This window comes from Lynx canadensis, chromosome E2 (assembly GCF_007474595.2).
Source record: "Lynx canadensis isolate LIC74 chromosome E2, mLynCan4.pri.v2, whole genome shotgun sequence".
NCBI lineage: Eukaryota > Metazoa > Chordata > Mammalia > Carnivora > Felidae > Lynx > Lynx canadensis.
Genome location: NC_044317.1, coordinates 11966779 through 11985633, shown reverse-complemented (window position 1 = coordinate 11985633; position 18855 = coordinate 11966779). Strand labels below are relative to the sequence as shown.

At 41.5% G+C, this 18855-nt stretch overlaps 2 protein-coding genes across 2 annotated transcripts in view; one reads left to right on the top strand and one right to left on the bottom strand.

The window, feature by feature from the left end:
- The window catches only part of CFDP1 (craniofacial development protein 1), a 122330-nt gene extending 109570 nt beyond the window's left edge, over positions 1–12760 (bottom strand). Inside the window, exons 1-4 of the mRNA XM_030298222.2 lie at positions 12551–12760; positions 3549–3666; positions 2074–2293; positions 1410–1537 (exon numbers count right to left, since the gene is read on the bottom strand). Coding sequence (XP_030154082.1) covers positions 1410–1537; positions 2074–2293; positions 3549–3666; positions 12551–12614 — 530 coding nt within the window. The 5' untranslated portion in view covers positions 12615–12760. The remainder of the gene's footprint in view (positions 1–1409; positions 1538–2073; positions 2294–3548; positions 3667–12550) is intronic.
- Positions 12761–13232: 472 nt separating this feature from the next.
- Positions 13233–15014, top strand: LOC115503191 (tigger transposable element-derived protein 1-like). The gene has a single exon (XM_030299249.1). It carries the CDS (start codon positions 13233–13235, stop codon positions 15012–15014), a length of 1782 nt encoding a protein of 593 aa, XP_030155109.1.
- The last annotated feature ends 3841 nt before the right edge of the window (positions 15015–18855 follow it).

Genomic DNA, 18855 nt, shown 5'->3' with positions numbered 1-18855 from the left:
AAGAAAGAAAGACAGGGCGCCTGGGTGGCTCAGTCGGTTAAGCGTCCAACTTCGGCTCAGGCCATGATCTCACAGTATGTGGGTTCGAAACTTGCGTCGGGCTCTATGCTGACAGCTCAGAGCCTAGAGTCTGCTTTGGATTCTGTGTCTCCCTCTCTCTCTGCTCCTACCCCACTCACGCTGTCTCTCTCTCTCTCAAAAATAAACATAAAAAAAAAACAACCCACAGAATTTACATATCCATTATCCTCCAGTAGTGCGAACATGTATCCATCATAGACACAATAAATTAACAAAGAAATGAGCTATTTTGTCACATTAAAAACTAAAAATTAATATATACAAGTATGTATTCAAGGTGTGCATCTAGATGTTAAGTATTGAGAACTGATATTTTACTCCTGGCTTTTTGTTTTGTTTTTATTATAGAATAATGTAAACGTATAAACAGAACAGTGATTCCCTGTACTAATTATTTATACTCCCACCTTCAATAAACAGCATGCAGAACTATATAAATCTCTTCCTGTTCCTATCTGATGTTCATTTAGACTATATTTATTGAAATGTATATTTGTATCTGTTGAATCTCATTGTTAAAAATTTGGGCTTGTATTTTCTCTTTTAAATTTATTTTTCTAGCAATTCCTTTTTGTTGTGTTTTATAAGAGTATTGGTCTGCAGCAAGTTGAAAATTGTATATCAGCATCCTTCACCACAGATTTAGATAATAATGTGCATTAATGTGAAATTTAGTGGATGTAACAGTTATGTTATACCATGAAGAAGAATGCCCGCGTTCTTAGGAAACTGTGCAGACATATTTAAGAGTGAAGCATCATGATGACTACAAGCAATTCTCAAATGGTTCAGCCAAAACAAAAAGACAATAATACAGATCTAGATGATGGAGACAGAGGCCACACATTAACAAGTGGTGAATGTGTATAATAGGTATACGGGTACTCATTGTAATACTAATTCTTGTAGCATAATGCTGTGTGAAATCTTTCAGAAGAAGTTGGGGAAAAATATTTTTAAAAAAATAAAAAGTTCTGCTCCACACAATTTATAAAACTAATAATGCCAAATTCTTTTTTCCAATATGAATTTTGGGGAGAAAATGGGAGAAATGACTCTTGCGAAAAATGACTCAGCCAAAGTCACAAGGCATGGCAATAAGTGGAACCAAATACTGAACTCTTTTTTTTTTTTCTCTCAGACACTTCACAATACCTACAACTACATCATGTTCCCTGATAATTCATGGAACCACCACTTTCCTGGAGTGGAAAACAACTCTTCTAAAATATGATGATAGAGTAGAATGAGGCCAGATGTCTAACACCATTCAGAAAGATGCTCATTTTTAAACAAACTAGTTTCAAAGTCTGTAACGGTCACCTTACCTGACTTCTTCACCAGCAAAATCAAACACCTTGGTGATTTTAACTTTTTCAGTTTCTTTAGGTTTCTCCAGCTCTTCTGCTCTGACCAGCAATTTACTTGAACCCGTCCCTTCAGTCTTCCCTCCACTCTATGAAAAAGGTAAGAGATACCATCACAGTTTCACATAAGGATGAAACCTAAAAGAACCATCCCAACATGCTATTCTGGGCTATTCTGAAATGTTTCACCTCCAAACTGAAGACCTACTGGAAATCTATTTGATTAGAAAGGCTTGCTTTTTCTACCATAGGGAATGCTTTGCTTTTTACTTAGAATTCTTTTTAAAAGGCATCCGGTCATGGGGTGCCTGGGTGGCTCAGTCGGTTGAGCGTTCAACTTCAGCTCATGATCTCACAGTTTGTGAGTTCAAGCCCCGCATTGGGCTCTGTGCTGTCAGCTTGGAGCCTGCTTTGGATTCCGTGTCTCCCTCTCTCTCTGCCCCTCCCCCACTTGCAGTCTGCCTCTCTCAATCTCTCAAAAATAAATAAATGGAAAAAAGGAAAAAAAAAGGCATCTGGTCTGACTTCTGCTGTAAGCATCAAATCTCAGTTTGGAAATAAAAGTCTATCCGGGGAACTTAGGGTATTTCCGGAAAGTCTACACCTCATTTGGCTATCGACTTACTTTAACTTGTGTATTTGGGGGCACTTTTGGCTTTGGTCCTACATCGTTGAGGAAGCTGGCCCAGAGCTCATCCTCCTTCTTCCTCCTCGCGTCGTCTGAGCCAACGTCCTTTTCCTGCTCCGCAGCTGCATCTCCGTCCTCACTGCTACTTCCCTCGGAGTCCTGGTTGGCGTCCTCCTCGTCTTCTTCTGCTAATGAGAGGCCACCTTGTTTTCTCTTCCTAAATCACCAACAGTCACGAGGAAAAGGAAAGACAAGACAGATAATGTGAAATTATTTCAGCTATCCCCTCCTCGATTCCAAACATACTGTTGCAAATCCAAGAAAACTTTAAAATCTGAGGACTACTGATTAACACCCCACCACCCTCCTGGGGAAGGCAGGGGAGGTAAGCTGAGATTCTGTGGAAGGAAAGAATTGAGCTCATACAGTTAGCAATTTCCCCAAACACTGAGACTCAAAATATAGTGATTTACTTCTAAATCAGGACCAGCTATTTTCACGAAGAAAACACCCAAAATCACCTCACAGAATCAATCTGTCCAGGAAGTGTGTTCCAAGAACATATACTCCAATTGGAGAACATGTTCTATTGAGGAGAGCATCAAATTTATTGGCACTGTTTCTTCCTAGAGTTCTCAGGAGGTAAAAAAAAATCCATGTTTTTTCCCACTTTCTGAAAATATGAAAGCTGGCATACAGAAAAACTCAAGGACCAGAGAACTGGGCCCAAGACCTAAAAGAGTGAATTGCTTCTTAGACTATTCTGACTTCAATTTTCATTATGAAAATTCTTTTTTCTTTTTTTATAAATGATAATCTACTTTTTGGCTTCAATGCCCAAAAAGAAATAAATACTAATCAAAGAGAGATAAAAGATTTCTATGGAAGATTCTCTTATCTGAGCTAAATAGCCTGTCAAAATTTTCATAATTTGGTGGCAGCGGGGGTGTAATTCAGTAGCAGGCCTATGGAATGCAATTTGCTAATATTTATTAAAAAATTTTTTTTACTGTACAAACCCTGGATCAAACGATTCTACTTCTACAGATCTGTTTCACAGATATACTTGTACCTGTACAAAAAGACGTTAACAAAGAATACTCACTGCAGTCTTGTTTGCTGTAGGAAAGACAAGGTATAATCTAAATGTCCTTCAAAAAGGGAATGCTTAAAACAAGGTGTAACCACCTAATGTAACACTATGTAGTCACTAAAAAGAAGGTATAGCTAACTGTACTGCTGTGCTATCACCTGCAAGATGTGAGACAGTGAAAACAAGAAACCATACACAGAGGATGCCACTCTTTGTTTTGTGGGGTCTTTTGTGTTTAATCCTAAATGTCACCAAATGTTTCCCTTGGAAAGACAAAGATAAGAAACCCTGGTAGTAAGAACTCATCAGACCAATCCCAGACATCAGGAAAGCTGTGACAACAGCCCCTGACTTCCGAGGGCCTTGAGGGCAGCATCACCTGGATGGAATGCTCTGAGCCTTTCTTTTTTTCCCTTTGGTTTTCTGTGTCTGCTCTTCACCATCCACTTCATCTTCCTTCACTAATTCATTTACATCATCTTCACTATACTCTCCACCTGAAATCACACACATAATAGGGTGGTCAGACACATCGAGACAAGACATTTTCATTAAAAATAAAGTCTAGTAGTTTCCTCTATTCTTGGTCTAACTAAAATATCATTTCCTTAGGGAAGTCTTCCCTATTCTAGGCCTCCAGATCATCCATATTTCCCTCCATAAGTCAACCTGCTTATATTTGATGTTTGCAATATCTATTATGCTCTCCACACCATGAGGACACAGATCTGGTTTGTTAAGTCTTTGCTGAATGAATGAATGAATGAATGAATGAATGAATAGAAATTCCAATTTTACTACTGTACTGTTCAAAGAAGAAATTACTGTTCCCACCACAACTTGGGTATCTTTCAAAAGTAATCAAAAGAGGGGCACCTGGGTGGCTCAGTAGGTTAAGCGTCTGACTTCAGCTCAGGTCATGATCTCACAGTTAGTGGATTCGAGCCCCATGTTGGGCTCTGTGCTGACAGCTCACAGCCTGAAACTTACTTCAGATTCTGTGTCTCCATTTCCCTCTGCCTCTCCCCCACTTGTGCTCTGTCTCTGTCTCTCAAAAAAAAAAAAAAAAAAAAGTAATCAAAAGAGACCTTGACAAAAAAGAGGCCTAAAGACTTCCAGGGAGACACAGCAGAAAGAACAAACATGTCTAGGGATGTCTAGGCAGCTCAGTCAGTTAGTGTCCAACTCTTGATTTTAACTCAGGTCACGATCCCACAGTTCATGGATTGAGCCCCGTGTCTGGCTCAGAGCCTGCTTGGGATTCTCTCTCTCCCTCTGTGCTTTTCCCCTGCTCACACGTGCACACATTCTCTCAGTAAATAAACATTAAAAAAAAAAAAGTCCAGTTCCCATCCTCAGACACTGACATTCAGGGGTTCCCAACGAGAAGGTGTTACCTGGATGCCCAGGATGACCACGCTCTACAGGCATCAGTCAATAAATCCTATCCATATGTAGATTTAAGTAGTTTTCTTTTTTACTTCATGTAAACTTTTATTTGAAGCATAACACACACACTGAAAAGCACACAAATCTACTGTACAGCTCAATGAAATTATACAAAGAGAACACACTTGTATAACCAGACCTAGCTCAAAAACCAGAACACGAACCAGCATCCCAGAAGGCCCCTTGTGCCCTGTTCCGGGCATTGGCCACCACCCCGTCCCAAGGACCATCGTGACTCCTAACACCACAGATCAGGTTTGCCTGGTTTCCACCCTTAAACAAACAGAAGCCTACAATTTGACTCCTGAGTGTCCAGCTTCTCTCACTCAACGTGCTGTGAGTAGGTCACCTACTGTAGCTCAGTTTATTCACTCCCATTCTGAAGCAGTGTTTCACCGCATAACTGGACCATGATGTATTTATCCATTCTCCTGCTGATGAACAGTGAGGTTGTTTCCAGTTTGGGACTATTACAAATAGTACTGTTTTAAATATTCCTGTACATCCAATCAGCTTTTAAATATTTCACTCACAAAGAACCAAGGAACACCAAACATTTGAGGAAAGACTCCAATATGAAAGGCAAGACTGAAAACATGAAAGTCATTTAGAGATAACACAATAAGAAAAAAAAAAAGCCTTTATAAAATCTTCAAAAAGATAAAAGAATGTATTCCCATCACGACATAATGACTTCAGCATTTTTCAAAAATCTTTAAAAAAACCTAGGGATTCCTGGGTGGCTCAGTCAGTTGAGTGTCCGACTTTGGCTCAGGTCATGATCTCACAGTACGACAGTGCAGAGCCAGCTTAGAACTCTCTCCCTCCTTCTCTCTCTGTTCCTCCCCTACTTGCATGCATCCATGCTCTCTCTCACTCTGAAAAATAAACTGAGGGTTGATGGGGGGTGGGGGAGAGGGGAAAGTGGGTGATGGGCATCGAGAAAGGCACTTGTTGGGATGAGCACTGGGTGTCGTATGGAAACCAATTTGTCAATAAATTATATTAAAAATAAATAAATAAACAAACATTAAAAAAAAACTTTAAAAACTCTTGAAAACTACAAATACAATAGCAGAACAAAGCTGATGAGAAGCAGCCCATCACGTGGGCATTCTCATGTGCAGAATGTGCATTCGACCCCAAGTGACAGGTGAAAGTGGTTCACGAACAAAGGACTGAGTTCCAGGCTAAGACAGCAGTCTGAACACACAAATGTCATTTTGCTTCCCTTGAAAGTCCAGTAAAATCACTACAGCAAAAAACATAAACCTACAAGCTAGGTAGGTACCTAGCTGCACTGTATTTGCAAAACAACAACAACAAAAACCCACAACACTGGAAGGATAAACAAAAAAATTAATGAAAATAGGTACCTGTAAGGTTAGGGTTGAACAGAGTGAGATAGCAAGGGGTAAAAGCAAAAATTCTGTGTTTATCTTTCTGAAGAATTTTGAAAATCCCTTAAATTAAGAACAGTTGGAATAAACAAATACTTATTTGAATAAATAACTCTACACCCAAACAATAACATAACTGATAAAGAAAGGATTTATTCCAAGGACTTCAGAAACACAGTATTTTGACTGTACACCCTTAGCAAGATCCATCGTGAAGACAAAAAACAAAAAAACAAAAAACAAAACAAAACAAAAAACTCTATTCCGTGTAGTAACATCAATGTTGGTATTTTGAACCTATTTCATGTTGTAGGTTAAAGCAAGTAATTATGCTGATGTTAGGGATCCAGATCTTCAGAGTAAGAGAAATGATGCACAATTATAAAATCAAAGAAATCAGATGAAAATTCAAATGTTAAAACTGCATTAAAAATACCAGTACGAGGGTGCACCTGGCTGGCTCAGCAGGTACAGCATGTGACTCTTGATCTTGGGGTTATAAGTTCAAGGCCCACACTGGGTGCAGAGATTACTTAAAAATAAAATCTTTAAAAAACATTAGTATGAACTCTAACTCTTTTTAAGATAAATATTTTCTTACTCTGTTCACTGAAATGGCACAGAAACAATGTCACTCTGGTAGCAATGGGCATCTATTCAGAGTCCAGATTATATCCCTTGATATGACTCATCATGAAAAGGGCTCCCTGGAAAAAAACAGGCAATTTCAGGTATGAGGGAAGGAAAGCACAAGGTGAAACTGGGACATCTTGCGGTGTCAGAAAGCAAGGTAGTTACTTAAGAATAATGGGTCACATTTAAAGGATATAAGATCCAGCTTGAAAGAACTTCTAGTGGCCAAAGTGACGACTTGAGCATTAAAAGGAACAAGTGTGAGTACATACAGTGAATCAATAAAAATCTGTACACCCTTTATGATATTTTTAAAAAATACAAAAAATAGGGATGCCTGGGTGGCTCCGTTGGTTGGGTGTCCAATTAGGCTCAGGTCATGATCTCGGTCGGTGAGTTCAAGCTCCGCGTCAGGTTCTGTGCTGACAGCTCGGAGCCTAGAGCCTGCTTCGGGTTCTGTGTCTCCCTCTCTCTGCCCCCCCGCCGCGGTTCACACTCTGTCTCTCTCTCAAAAATAAGTAAACATTAAAAAAAAATTTTTAAGACAAAAAATGATTTGTACTACTTAAGCTACTATTAAAATTATTCCCTGTTTTGGAAGTTAATAATTAAGGAAAATGAAGCAAACATTTATTCTGTCCCAGTTGATGAGAGAAAGCAATACATCACAGAAGAACATTAACTAAAAAATGTAGAAAAACCACAGACTTAGAAAAACATCACTTCTCATGCTGTAATGATAGCAATTTAAGCAAAGATTATCAAGTAATGTTCTCAAAACACACAGTTTTAACAGTTAAGTGTATTACGACATAGAATTCTTCAGTTTGAAGGAAAGAAACAATTTTTTTTATTTTTTTAAAAAATTTTTTAATGTTTTTATTTATTTTTGAGACAGAGAGAGACAGAGCAGGAGCAAGGGAGGGGCAGAGAGAGAGGGAGACACAGAATCCGAAGCAGGCTCCAGGCTCTGAGCTGTCAGCACAGAGCCCAACGCGAGGCTTGAACTCACGGGACTGTCACGTGACGACCTGAACCAAAGCTGGACCTTACTGACTAAGCCACCCAGGTGCCCTAAAGGGAAGAAACAATTACACAATGGAGGGGTCAGACTCTCATCATCTGGAGTCAGGAGTTGCAACTAAGGTGACCAACCTGGATTGTGTGTCTTTGATGTTAAGGCATTTTGAAACACACAGTCATCTATAATGCATTCTAGCCAAAAATACTTCATTTGAACCCACCCAGCATTTAGATCTAACTTGCAGAAATTTCAGAATTTCAGAATTCCAGAAAATTCAAAGGACAAAGGAACAACCTAAAAGACCAGGAGGGAGCAACCAAACAAATCTAGAAGACATTCTGCAGGACAGACATTCTGCAGGACGCACTGCTTGATCTCTTAAGCAAATCAATGTCATTACAGAGCATGCTAGATTAAAACAAATTTAAAAGATGGGACAACTAGGTGATATGGGTAGCGCTGAACCTAACTGATTTGAATAAACAAGCTACAGTCTACTCTGGGTCAAATGGGAAAATTAGAGTAAAGTCTGTATGTGAAGATGTGTCAAATGTTTACTGGAATGGACAGGGAGAGACTGTTCACTGAAAAGGGCAGATAACAAAGTAACATGAAAAAATATGATTTCAGGTTGGGGTTAAAATACAAATATCTACACCTGAGTGTAGAAAAAGACCAGCGTTCACTAAAGGATTAATACTGATAATCTCTGGGTGGTGGGAATGTAATGATTCTATTTTTTTATGCTTAACTGCCTGAATTTTCTAATTTTTTTTACAAAGCTCATGTCCTTTTATAGTAATATAAGGTTATTTTTCATCCTAAAAATGGGTAAATGTTGCAGACAGCTCAGATAAGGAGAAAAACATGACTCTGGATCTTACATATGTAAAAAGACGCTCAATCTCACTGATAAGAGATAAGCAAATTTTAAATTATACATACACACAAAAAGATCAAATCCCATGCAGTTACTATGACAAAAAAGAAAAAAAGGGTAAGAAGCAAATAACATCCTTGTAGATAATAAAGAACAAAATGAATACATCTTGTCCAAAGACAGAGCTCCCCATCACCTTTTCAGTCCCCCATGCTTAAATCTGAGCCGAACAACTATGAATCACTGAAAATCTTCTAGTAAAGCCAAAAGCAAACATATAGGGTGAATAAAAATCACCTTAGAGAAATGTTTCGTCACATTCTGAGGCTAGCAATACCTGCTACTAAAACAAGACAAGGAAATTACAAGAAAACTACAGACCAACATCCCTCATAAACAAATGCAAAAATTCTCAACAAATATAAGCAAATAAAATTCAGCAATGTATTAAAAGAATTGTACATGATGACCAAGTGAGTTTTATCCCAGAAATAAAAGGCTGTTCAAAATTCAAAAATCAATCACTAACTCACCATATTAGCAGAAAAAAAAAATCACACATAATCTTTTCAACAGAGGAAAAGCATATGACAAAATTCACTTCTCAGCAAATTAGGAGTAAAGGCAACTTCTTTAACCTGATAAAATGCATCTGTAAGGAGCGGTATATGCAGACTGCCAGGGTTCAAATCTTACCTCAGCTACTCTGTAGCTGAACAACTTTGGGCAATTTGCTTAATTCTCTGTGCTTCAACTCCTTCGTCTGTAAAACGTGGAGAACAGCACATATTCATTAGTGTTATGTGATTGAGCTAGTAATGAGTTAGTCCCTGTAAAGTGCTTAAAGCACACACACAAGGCATGTGTAATGTATAGCTAACATACTAGTGAAACACTGATAATTTCCTCTTAAAATGGGAACAAGGACGTTCACTCTCACTGCTCCTACTCAATATCATACTTGAAGTCTTATCAGGAGCAGAAGGGCAAGCAAAAGAAACAAAAGGCATACCTATTGTAGAAGAAAAACTAAAATGACTTCTATATACAGACATCATGATCTCTCTTTTTAATTTATTTATTTTGAGAGAGTGAGAACACAAGCACACACGTGAGTGGGTGAAGAGGCAGAAAGAAAAACAGAGGAAGAATCCGAAGCAGGCTCCATGCTGTCAGTGCAGAGCCCAACATGGGGCTAGATCCCATGAACTGTGAAATCATGACCTGAGAAGAAATCAAGAGGCGGACGCTTAACCAACTGAGCTACCTAGGTGTCCCTCATAATCTCTTTTATTTGGAGAGGAAAGGGTGAGGGTGGCCTTGGAACTGTTAATTCTGGTGATGGTCACACAACTCTAAACATTTATCAAAACTGATAGAACAGTACATTGAAAAGACTAAATTTTACTGTATGTAAGTTAAACATTAAAAATTTTAAATTAGTTTTAATATCCACAGAGCACTAAGATTCAGCACTATGAAACAAGAACATGATGCTATAAAAAAGGACTATTCGAGGAACAAAAAAGTTATTCAAATGTAAAAATATGAAAGGAAAAAATACAGGAGTTGAAGATACTGAGAATTTCCCATGAAGTGGAAAAAAGTCAAGGGTTAGAAAATAGTCAAGGGATAAAAATTAGAGGGCCAGTACAGAAGATCTAACATAGGATTCAACATCTGAACAATGAGTTTTCCAAAAAATGACATAAAATGAAGAAAGGAGAATACCTCCCCCCAAAAGTTCCAGAGGCCAAACACAATTGATGAAAACAGACTCCTACCAAGTTATAGCGCTGTGAAATATCAGAAAAATCAGGAACAAAGACAAGGTTCTATCAGCTTCTAGAGATAAAGAGACCTTACATATATGAGCAGAAATCAGCAAAACAAACTTCTTAATAGAAACACTGGAAGTTAGAAAGCAATAAAGCAGCTCCTTTAACATTCTAATTGAAAGCTATCATTATAAATCCTAGAATTATTATTACAAAACAGAATTCTATACCAAACAAGCACCAATTAGGCCTTAGGGTAACATCATTATTTTTAGAAATACTGTTTTCACACCTTGAATGTCTACTATGCATCATCCGTGCTCAAGTAGTTGAGGATTTATTCTCATTTCGGTGGAACATGCTAAGGAAAAAAAGACAACACAGGACCCAAGAAACGGAATCCAACAGAAAAGGGAGATAGATGAATGGAACACCCAGAGAGGTGATGGTGACAAAGATACTAGGTTTAAAAGTGGTAAAACCAAGGCAAGGTGGAAGTCAGAAGGCAAAGACAGGACTTCAAGATGAAAGTAAAAGATTATTTAATGAATCAAATTACCTTGGGAGATGATTTTTATACAATTCTGAGAATTTAGGGTCAAATTAATAGTAAGGACATAGACACCTAAGCAAAAGCAAAATGGCAATTATTAACTCCACAGAAAGCAAGTAGTGTAGGAAAAGCAATCACGGGATCTATCACCTGGTTCAGAGCTGAACTTGGGGTTGTTCACAGTCAGTACAAAAATGTAAACATGGAATACTGATCTAACCAAAATTAGACATGGTAACAATGGCAGGCTGGGGAGCTGGGGAGGGCCTGATGGTGGAAGGGTGTGTGTTGGGAATGAGGGGGAAGAAGTAAGAGGGTATTAAAATAAGACCTACGGCGCCTGGGTGAAGCCCACACACAATGAAAATACCAAATTAAAAACTGGAAAGCAGTTTCTTCCGCGGGGGAATGAAGCGGGATGAAGGGTGATGGCAACCATTAGTTTTCAAGACAGGCCTTTTAGAAATATTTGACTATGTTTATGTGGATGCACAACTTTCATTAAAACGAAAACTAGCTTGCGGCGCCTGGGTGGCGCAGTCGGTTAAGCGTCCGACTTCAGCCAGGTCACGATCTCGCGGTCCGTGAGTTCGAGCCCCGCGTCAGGCTCTGGGCTGATGGCTCAGAGCCTGGAGCCTGTTTCCGATTTGGTGTCTCCCTCTCTCTGTGCCCCTCCCCCGTTCATGCTCTGTCTCTCTCTGTCCCAAAAATAAATAAACGTTGAAAAAAAAATTAAAAAAAAAAACAACGAAAACTAGCTTTCAGATAACCACTCTGGCCATCACAAGACCAACGTTGGTGGACAAGAATGGAAATGGTATCGGGCAAACCAGTTGGGAAGCTATGCCTTAATCTTAGCGAAGAACGGCAGTTCGGTAACAGTGAGTGAGATTGGCGAGGAAGCGGTCAGAAAACGATTTTCCACGTAGACACAACAGCACTTATTGACTGCTTGAACCAGGAGAGAAAGTAAGGATGGATGAGTCCTAAGGGTTTTGTTTGATCGGAGCGACTGTGTGGGTAGATCCTTTCAATGAGATGGGGCAGTCTGAGGGAAGGCGCAGGATGGGGAAGGGGTAGGTTCGAATGACCCCTTTAAGTTTGACAAACCTACGCCAAAAAGAGGAAGGCGGGGGGGGGGGGAGCGGAAAAGAGAGTAACAGGTATACGTCGCAAAAGGACAAAATGCATCATACGTGAACTTTCTAATAACTAGATCCCACGCGAGGGCAGAGAGCAGACAGATTTATTTTGGACGTGGTGCCGGCTGGCAAGCCCCTCGGGGCGAAAGGTCTGACGACAACATCCTACGCTCACAATGCCTTTCACGGGAGTTCAGTACTAGCGCGGTGCGGGTACCGACAGCCACCGCCAGCGTCCCCAGATCAGGGTGGTGCTCACGTGCCGGTTCCCGCGCTCCGGGAAGGGGCGGAGGCTCGAGCCAGGCCGCGGGCAGTGGCAGTGCGAGACGCCCGCGTGCACGCGTCTCGGCCCCGCACCACCGCGCGGAGAAAGCACGCGGGCGAGGATGCGGGGCTCGCGCGGTGGGGACGCTCGAGACCGGCGCCACCGGGGGCCCCGGGCCACGCACGCCGGACCAAACACGCCTCACGTGAAGCGCGGGGCGGGGCAAGCCTCCTCTCGCCTGCGGCCCAAACGCTCACCCGACGGCACGTAGTCTTCGTCCTCCTCTGAGGTGGAGAAGTCTTCAGAATCGAATTCCTCCATGTTGCTGCTGCACCGGGCGGACGAAGCCACAGGACCGCAGCAGCTGCCCCCAACGGCAAAGCTCTAGGGAGAGACCATAGAGCTGCGGTGGGGGAGCCGGCGGCTGGGGCGGCCCCCACAATGTGTGCGCGTGCGCAAAAAGGGCTACGTATTCCAAACGCGACACTTCCGGGCCAATGCCTAGCGCCTGGCGCTGCTGTGGTGGTTGACGGAGCACGGGCTCCGCGTGGAAGCGGTGCCTGATGGAACTTGTAGTCTCCAGCACTGTCTGGACGCTTTGATTTAATAAATGTGCTTAAACAAAATTATATGTCTGTGGTATTACAGTTGACGTTCGTTATTTACAGCTTGGTATTTTCGAATCGCTTACTTGCTTAAACTTACTGTAACCCCAAAATCAATATTCGCGGTGCTTTCTGGGGTTATTCGCGGACATGCGCAGAGGATGAAAAGCTGGAGTCAACCAGCGGTGCGGGGTACTAGCAGAGGTTGAACAAGGCAGACAATGGGCTTTCTTGCCTCATCTCTCATGCTGTAAATAATTGTCCTATTTGCAGTCTATTTGGTGCCACGTTTTTTGCGTTTCCGTGCTTTTTGTTGGTGATTTTGCTGTTAAAAATGACCCCCAAGCGTAGTGGTGAAGTGGTGCCTAGTGCTCCTAAGCGCAAGAAGGCTGTCATGTGCCTTATGGAGAAAATACGTGTGCTAGATAAGCTTCGTTCAGGCATGAGTTGTAGTGCTGTTGGCCGTGAGTTCAATGTTAATGAATCAACAATCCGGTACATCAAGAAAAAGGAAAAGGAAATTCGCCGATCTGTACGTGAGGCTGCTCCGGAAAGTGCTAAAGTAACGTCTATAGTGCGTGAGGAAGCTATGGAAAAGATGGAAAAGCGGCTAAATTTGTGGATTCATGAGATGACAACCGATAAAAAAGGCGTGGTGGACAGCATTGTCGTGAGGCTGAAAGCCAAAGAAATTTACGGTCATGTAACCCAAGGCCAGAAAAACGTTAAACCTTTCTCCGCCAGCGCTGGCTGGCTTGCACGTTTCAAAAGGCGATATGGTGTGAACAATGTTAAACTTGCAGGTGAGGCAAGTTCTGCAGATCGGGAGGCTGCAGAAGAATTTAAAAAACATTTGCTGAGTGTTATACAGGACAAAGGATACGTGGAAGAGCAGGTTTTCAACGCTGATGAGACTGGCTTATTTTACAAGGACGTTGGCAAAAGAACCTATATAACACAAATGGCCTGCAAAGCCCCTGGCTTTAAATCATTCCAAGACTATGCAACCTTGCTGTTGTGCACTAATGCCAAGGGCGACTTCAAGTGCAAACCTCTAATGGTATACAGAGCCCAGAATCCACAAGCACTTAAAGGGAAAAGCGTCAACCATATGCCTGTCCATTGGAGATGGAACAAAAAAGCGTGGATGACATCCAGCTGGTTCCACAACTGCTTCGTACCAGAAGTTGAATGCTATCTCCAGGGCAGAAACCTTGCCTTCAAGGTTTTATTAATTTTGGATAACGCCCCAGTCCATTGCTGTGAAGAACTCAAAAATGCCCACCCCAACGTAGAAGTTCTTTTCATGCCCCCAAACACTACATCTCTCATCCAACCCCTGGATCAGGGTATAATAAAAGCTTTCAAGGCACACTATACCAGGGAGCTCTATAGCAAGGGTTTCCAGGCTCTCGAATCCAACAAGGAAAGTACCATGATGGACTATTGGAAGTCAGTTACCATACGTAACGTTATTGACTATGTTGGGACAGCCTGGGGCAGCATCAAACAAGCTACTATCAATAGCTGTTGGAAAAATGTTTGGCCAGACTGTGTGCAAAATTTCGAAGGCTTTGAAGGTGTTGCAGAAAGTATAAAGAACAGTGTCGAAAACATAATGCATATCGCACGGCAAATAAGTGGAGAAGGCTTTGACGACATGAAGGAGGAAGACGTGGAGGAAATTTTGGCAGAGAAGGCAGTAGAACCCACCAATGAAGACCTGGACGAGATGGCAAAACAAGGCATTGGGGTCGGCAGTGATGAGGACGGCGATGAGAGTCAGCCTAAGACTTCAAGAATTGACCCTCTTACAGCGACCAAAATATCAGAATGGAATTCTGCCTTGGAAAGAATTTTCAATGACATGATAGAGTGTGACCCTATGCTTGATCGCAGCCTCAAATTTAAGCGCCTCACCTCCACAGCATTTGCCCCTTATGCCGAGATGCTTAAAGATTTGAGGCAAAAAGCTAAGCAGACAAGACTGACCCAACTTTTCGAGCCAGTTTGGGAGGGAAAATCGCCGACTCCGTCAACAAGTCACGAGAGGCAAACTCCTGAGGTTGAACTGCCAAATGTTGACATGCTTCCCTCTTCCTCTTCTGCAGAATAAACTCCACCTACCTCCCCTGTGGTTATCGTGGGGCAAACCAAGGTCAAGAGGTTTAACCACACTGTGTGCTGTAGCATCACACATCCTGCAGTTCCATCAACAGTAAGATTTTAGTTAATGTTTTAATGAAATCTCTAACGTTTTCCACACTCTATTTGCATTACTGTGAAATATACAGTATGTGTTGACGTACTCTGTGTTTATGTGAATATTGTATGTTATGCTGTGTGTTTGCTACATGTACTACATATGATTGCTGCATGTGTGTGTCTGACTGAGGAAAAGAGTTAAGTAATACAATCTCAGTATTGTAGAGGACGTTATACAAAAATGCTGTAATTGAAACCGTGTTTTATTATATAAAAATACTGCACATAATTATTGTGAGAAAGATGTATTAAATAAGGTGTTCTTGAACAGAAACACACATGAAACAAGATTATGTATTGATCAGTTGACAAAAAAGATTGTGACCGGAGACTAACAGGAACCCGACCCTGTACTGCTAACTGAATGTGCACGATGACTTTATAAACATAACTACTGTGAACGAAAATCAACTGAATCCTAGAATTCAGACAACACCCACATGCATCCTTCAAGTTAATCCACATGGAAGTACGGCCACCTATGGTCTCTATCATTTTATCAGATTAAAAATATTTCTTAATTAGAATCCAATTATGGGAAGCAGTAATCAGAAACAGATACACAGGAGACAGCAACAATTAACATCCTTTTGTTCAGGTTTAGGGTTTTTCTCAGCTGAAAATTGCTCTTCATTGTTACTCTATACTAGTCTGGGTTTGAGTCACCCAGTCCTAGAGTTAATCTAAGAAATAGATGAACACACCTGTGATTAAAAGGACATTATGGTGAATGGGTGACAGGCATTAAGGAGGGCACTTTTCGGGATGAGCTCTGGGTGTCATATCTAAGAGATGAATCACTCACTGGGTTCTACTCCTGAAGCCAAGACCACACTGTATGTTAACTAGCTTGAAAATAAAAATGAAAATAAAAATAAATGTTAAAAAGGGGCACTGTGGTGGCACTATAGCAGCAAACTTTTAAAAACAGCCTAATTGGGGACACCTGGGTGCCTCAGTCAGTTAGTGTCCAACTTCAGCTCAGGTCATGATCTCGTGGTTCATGGGTTCCAGCCCTGCATTGGGCTCTGTGCTGACATCTCAGAGCCTAGCCTGCTTCAGATTCTGTGTTTCCCCCTCTCCCTGCCCCTCCCACACTTGTGCGCTCGCTCTCTCTCTCTCTCTCTCTCGCTCTCAAAAATAAAATAAAACATTACTAATAAATAAATAAAAACAGTTAATTGAAACATAATGCAAAGACCATAAAATGTACCCATCTAAAGTACACAGTTCAGGGGTGCCTGGCTGGCTCAGTTGGTAGAGCATGTGGCTCTTGATCTTGGGGTTGTGAGGTCAAGCCCCATGTTGGGTGTAGAGATTGCCTAAATAAATAAACTTTAAAGTGCACAACTCAATAGTTCTGGTAAATTCAGACTTGTGCAGCCATCACATAAAAAAATGAGCCTCTGACCCATTTCTCCCCAATCCCCAGCCTCAGGCTAATCTGTCTCTATAAACTTGCCTATTCTGGACTTTTCATGTAAACGGTATTATACAACATGTGGTCTTTTGTAACTGTCTCCTTTCACTTAACACATCTTCGGAGGTAATTTCTCTTTGGGATGTACCTGTGGAATTGCTTGATCATATAGAAATCATATGCTTTACCTTTCGGGGAACCGCCAGATTGCTTCCCAAAGCAGCTGTGCCATTTTATAACCTCAGCAACAATGCCTGAAGGTTCCAGTTTCTGCACACCTTGCCAAACCCCTTGTCTTTTTTATTAAAGCCATCCTAGTGGGTGTGAAGTGGCATTTCATTGTAGTTTTTATTTGTACTTCCCTCATGACTGATATTAAACATCTTTTCATGTCTTTATTGGCCATGATATATGTTCTTCAGAGAATGTCTATTCAGATCTTTTGCCCATTTTGAAACCAGGTCATTTGTCTTTTTATTTTTTTAACATTTGTTTATTGTTGACAGAGAGAGACAGAGCACGAGCAGGGGAGGGGAGGGGAGGGGCAGAGAGAGGGAGACACAGAATCCGAAGCAGGCTCCCGGCTCTGAGCCGTCAGCACAGAGCCAGACGCGGGGCTCGAACCCACGAACCACGAGATCATGACCTGAGCCGAAGTTGGACACTTAGCCCACTGAGCCACCCAGGTGCCCCATCATTTGTCTTTTTATTATTGAGTTTTAAGAGTTCTTTATATATTCTAAATAGCCGTCTCTTATAAACCATAGGACTTGAATAATTCCTTCTATTCTGTGGCGTGTCTTTCTACACCCTTGATGGCATCCTTTGAAGCATAACATTTTAAAATTTTGACGAAGTCCAATTTATTTTTCTCTGGTCCCTTGTGCTTTTGGGGTTCTATCTAAGAAGGCTTTGCCTAACTCAAGATCACAAAACATACTCTCGTTTTCTTCTGAGCTTTACAGTTTTAGTTCTTACATTCGGGTCTGTGCTTTAGGTAGATCGTCTTTATGGGAGGATAAGAGAAAAGTAGCTGTGAAATTAGGACCCAGTATTTGGGAGTTTACCATGCCAGCCTCTTTCCTTGGACACTGTAAATGGACCCTGCAGTGACAAACTGGGATGTAGCCTTTTGCCCCTGGGGAAAAGGATGCGTTAGAATTCTCCAACACACTCTCCCCCAGCATCATCTCATTTCTCCCAGGCTCTTTGCAGCTCGCTGTCACTCCATGCATTTGTTCAAATTCAGTTTCCAGCCACTTTAAGGATAATCAGGGTAGGAGCTATTTTCCATTATTTCAAATAGTTTAACAGAGCCCAAATCCAGCTCAAAGGCATGCATTGTTTGACCCGAAAAGCATTTAATGTGAATTCAAGTTTGTTGCAAGCACTTAAAAATTGAGATGTCAACCTAGATTTCCAACTTCCCCTGAAAAACTGGAAAATCTGGACATACTGGGCTCAAAATCCCATAAAGTAGAAATAGGCTGGGACTAAGTAATGGTTGGCCCCTTTAGACAGGGCTCTCCAGTTGGCCAGAGTACAAACTCCCTAGAAGATTCCTGGTTCATTATTACTGTGTTGTCTTAGCAAGAGTTTATGGGGTCCTCTCTACCATACTCAGCACCTTTATTTATTTTTGAGAGAGAGACAGAGTGTGAGCAGGGGAGGGGCAGAGAGAGAGGGAGACACAGAATCCGAAGCAGGCTCCAGGCTCTGAGCTGTCAGCACAGAGCCTGACGTGGGGCTCGAACTCATGAGCTGTGAGATCAAGACATGAGCCGAAGTCAGATGCTCAACCAGGTGCCCCCATACTCAGCACCTTCAGCCCCTCCTCTTCTACAGTCTCTTTCCATTGTCCAATCTTGGGTTATCACCTTCTGAAAACTGAAGACAAGCTCCTCCTCTTAGGTCCTGGATACATACAGTCTTGGGGGCTTCTGGCCAAACTCTGCATGTAGAGTTATCCTGGGGTGCTAAATATTGTTCTGTACCTTGATCTGAGTGGTATTCAGCATAAATGTGCGAACACATACACGTTCATCAAGCTACACATTTGAGATTTGTGCACTTTACCGTATATTATGCTTCAATAAAAACTACAGAGACATGGTGGATGGGCAGTCTACTGCCAGACATTGTCTGTCTACAATGCCAGGAACTACAGTGGTCATCTTGTGCCCATGATGTAAGCTACCCAAAGAGGCCGATCCAATTTGCTGAAAATGGCAGAACAGACAAAGACTTACAATGTCAATGAAGAGTACTAAAC

Coding starts and splice junctions, on each gene's coding strand:
- LOC115503191 (XM_030299249.1), top strand. CDS start 13,233: ATGACCCCCAAGCGTAGTGGTGAAGTGGTGCCTAGTGCTCCTAAGCGC.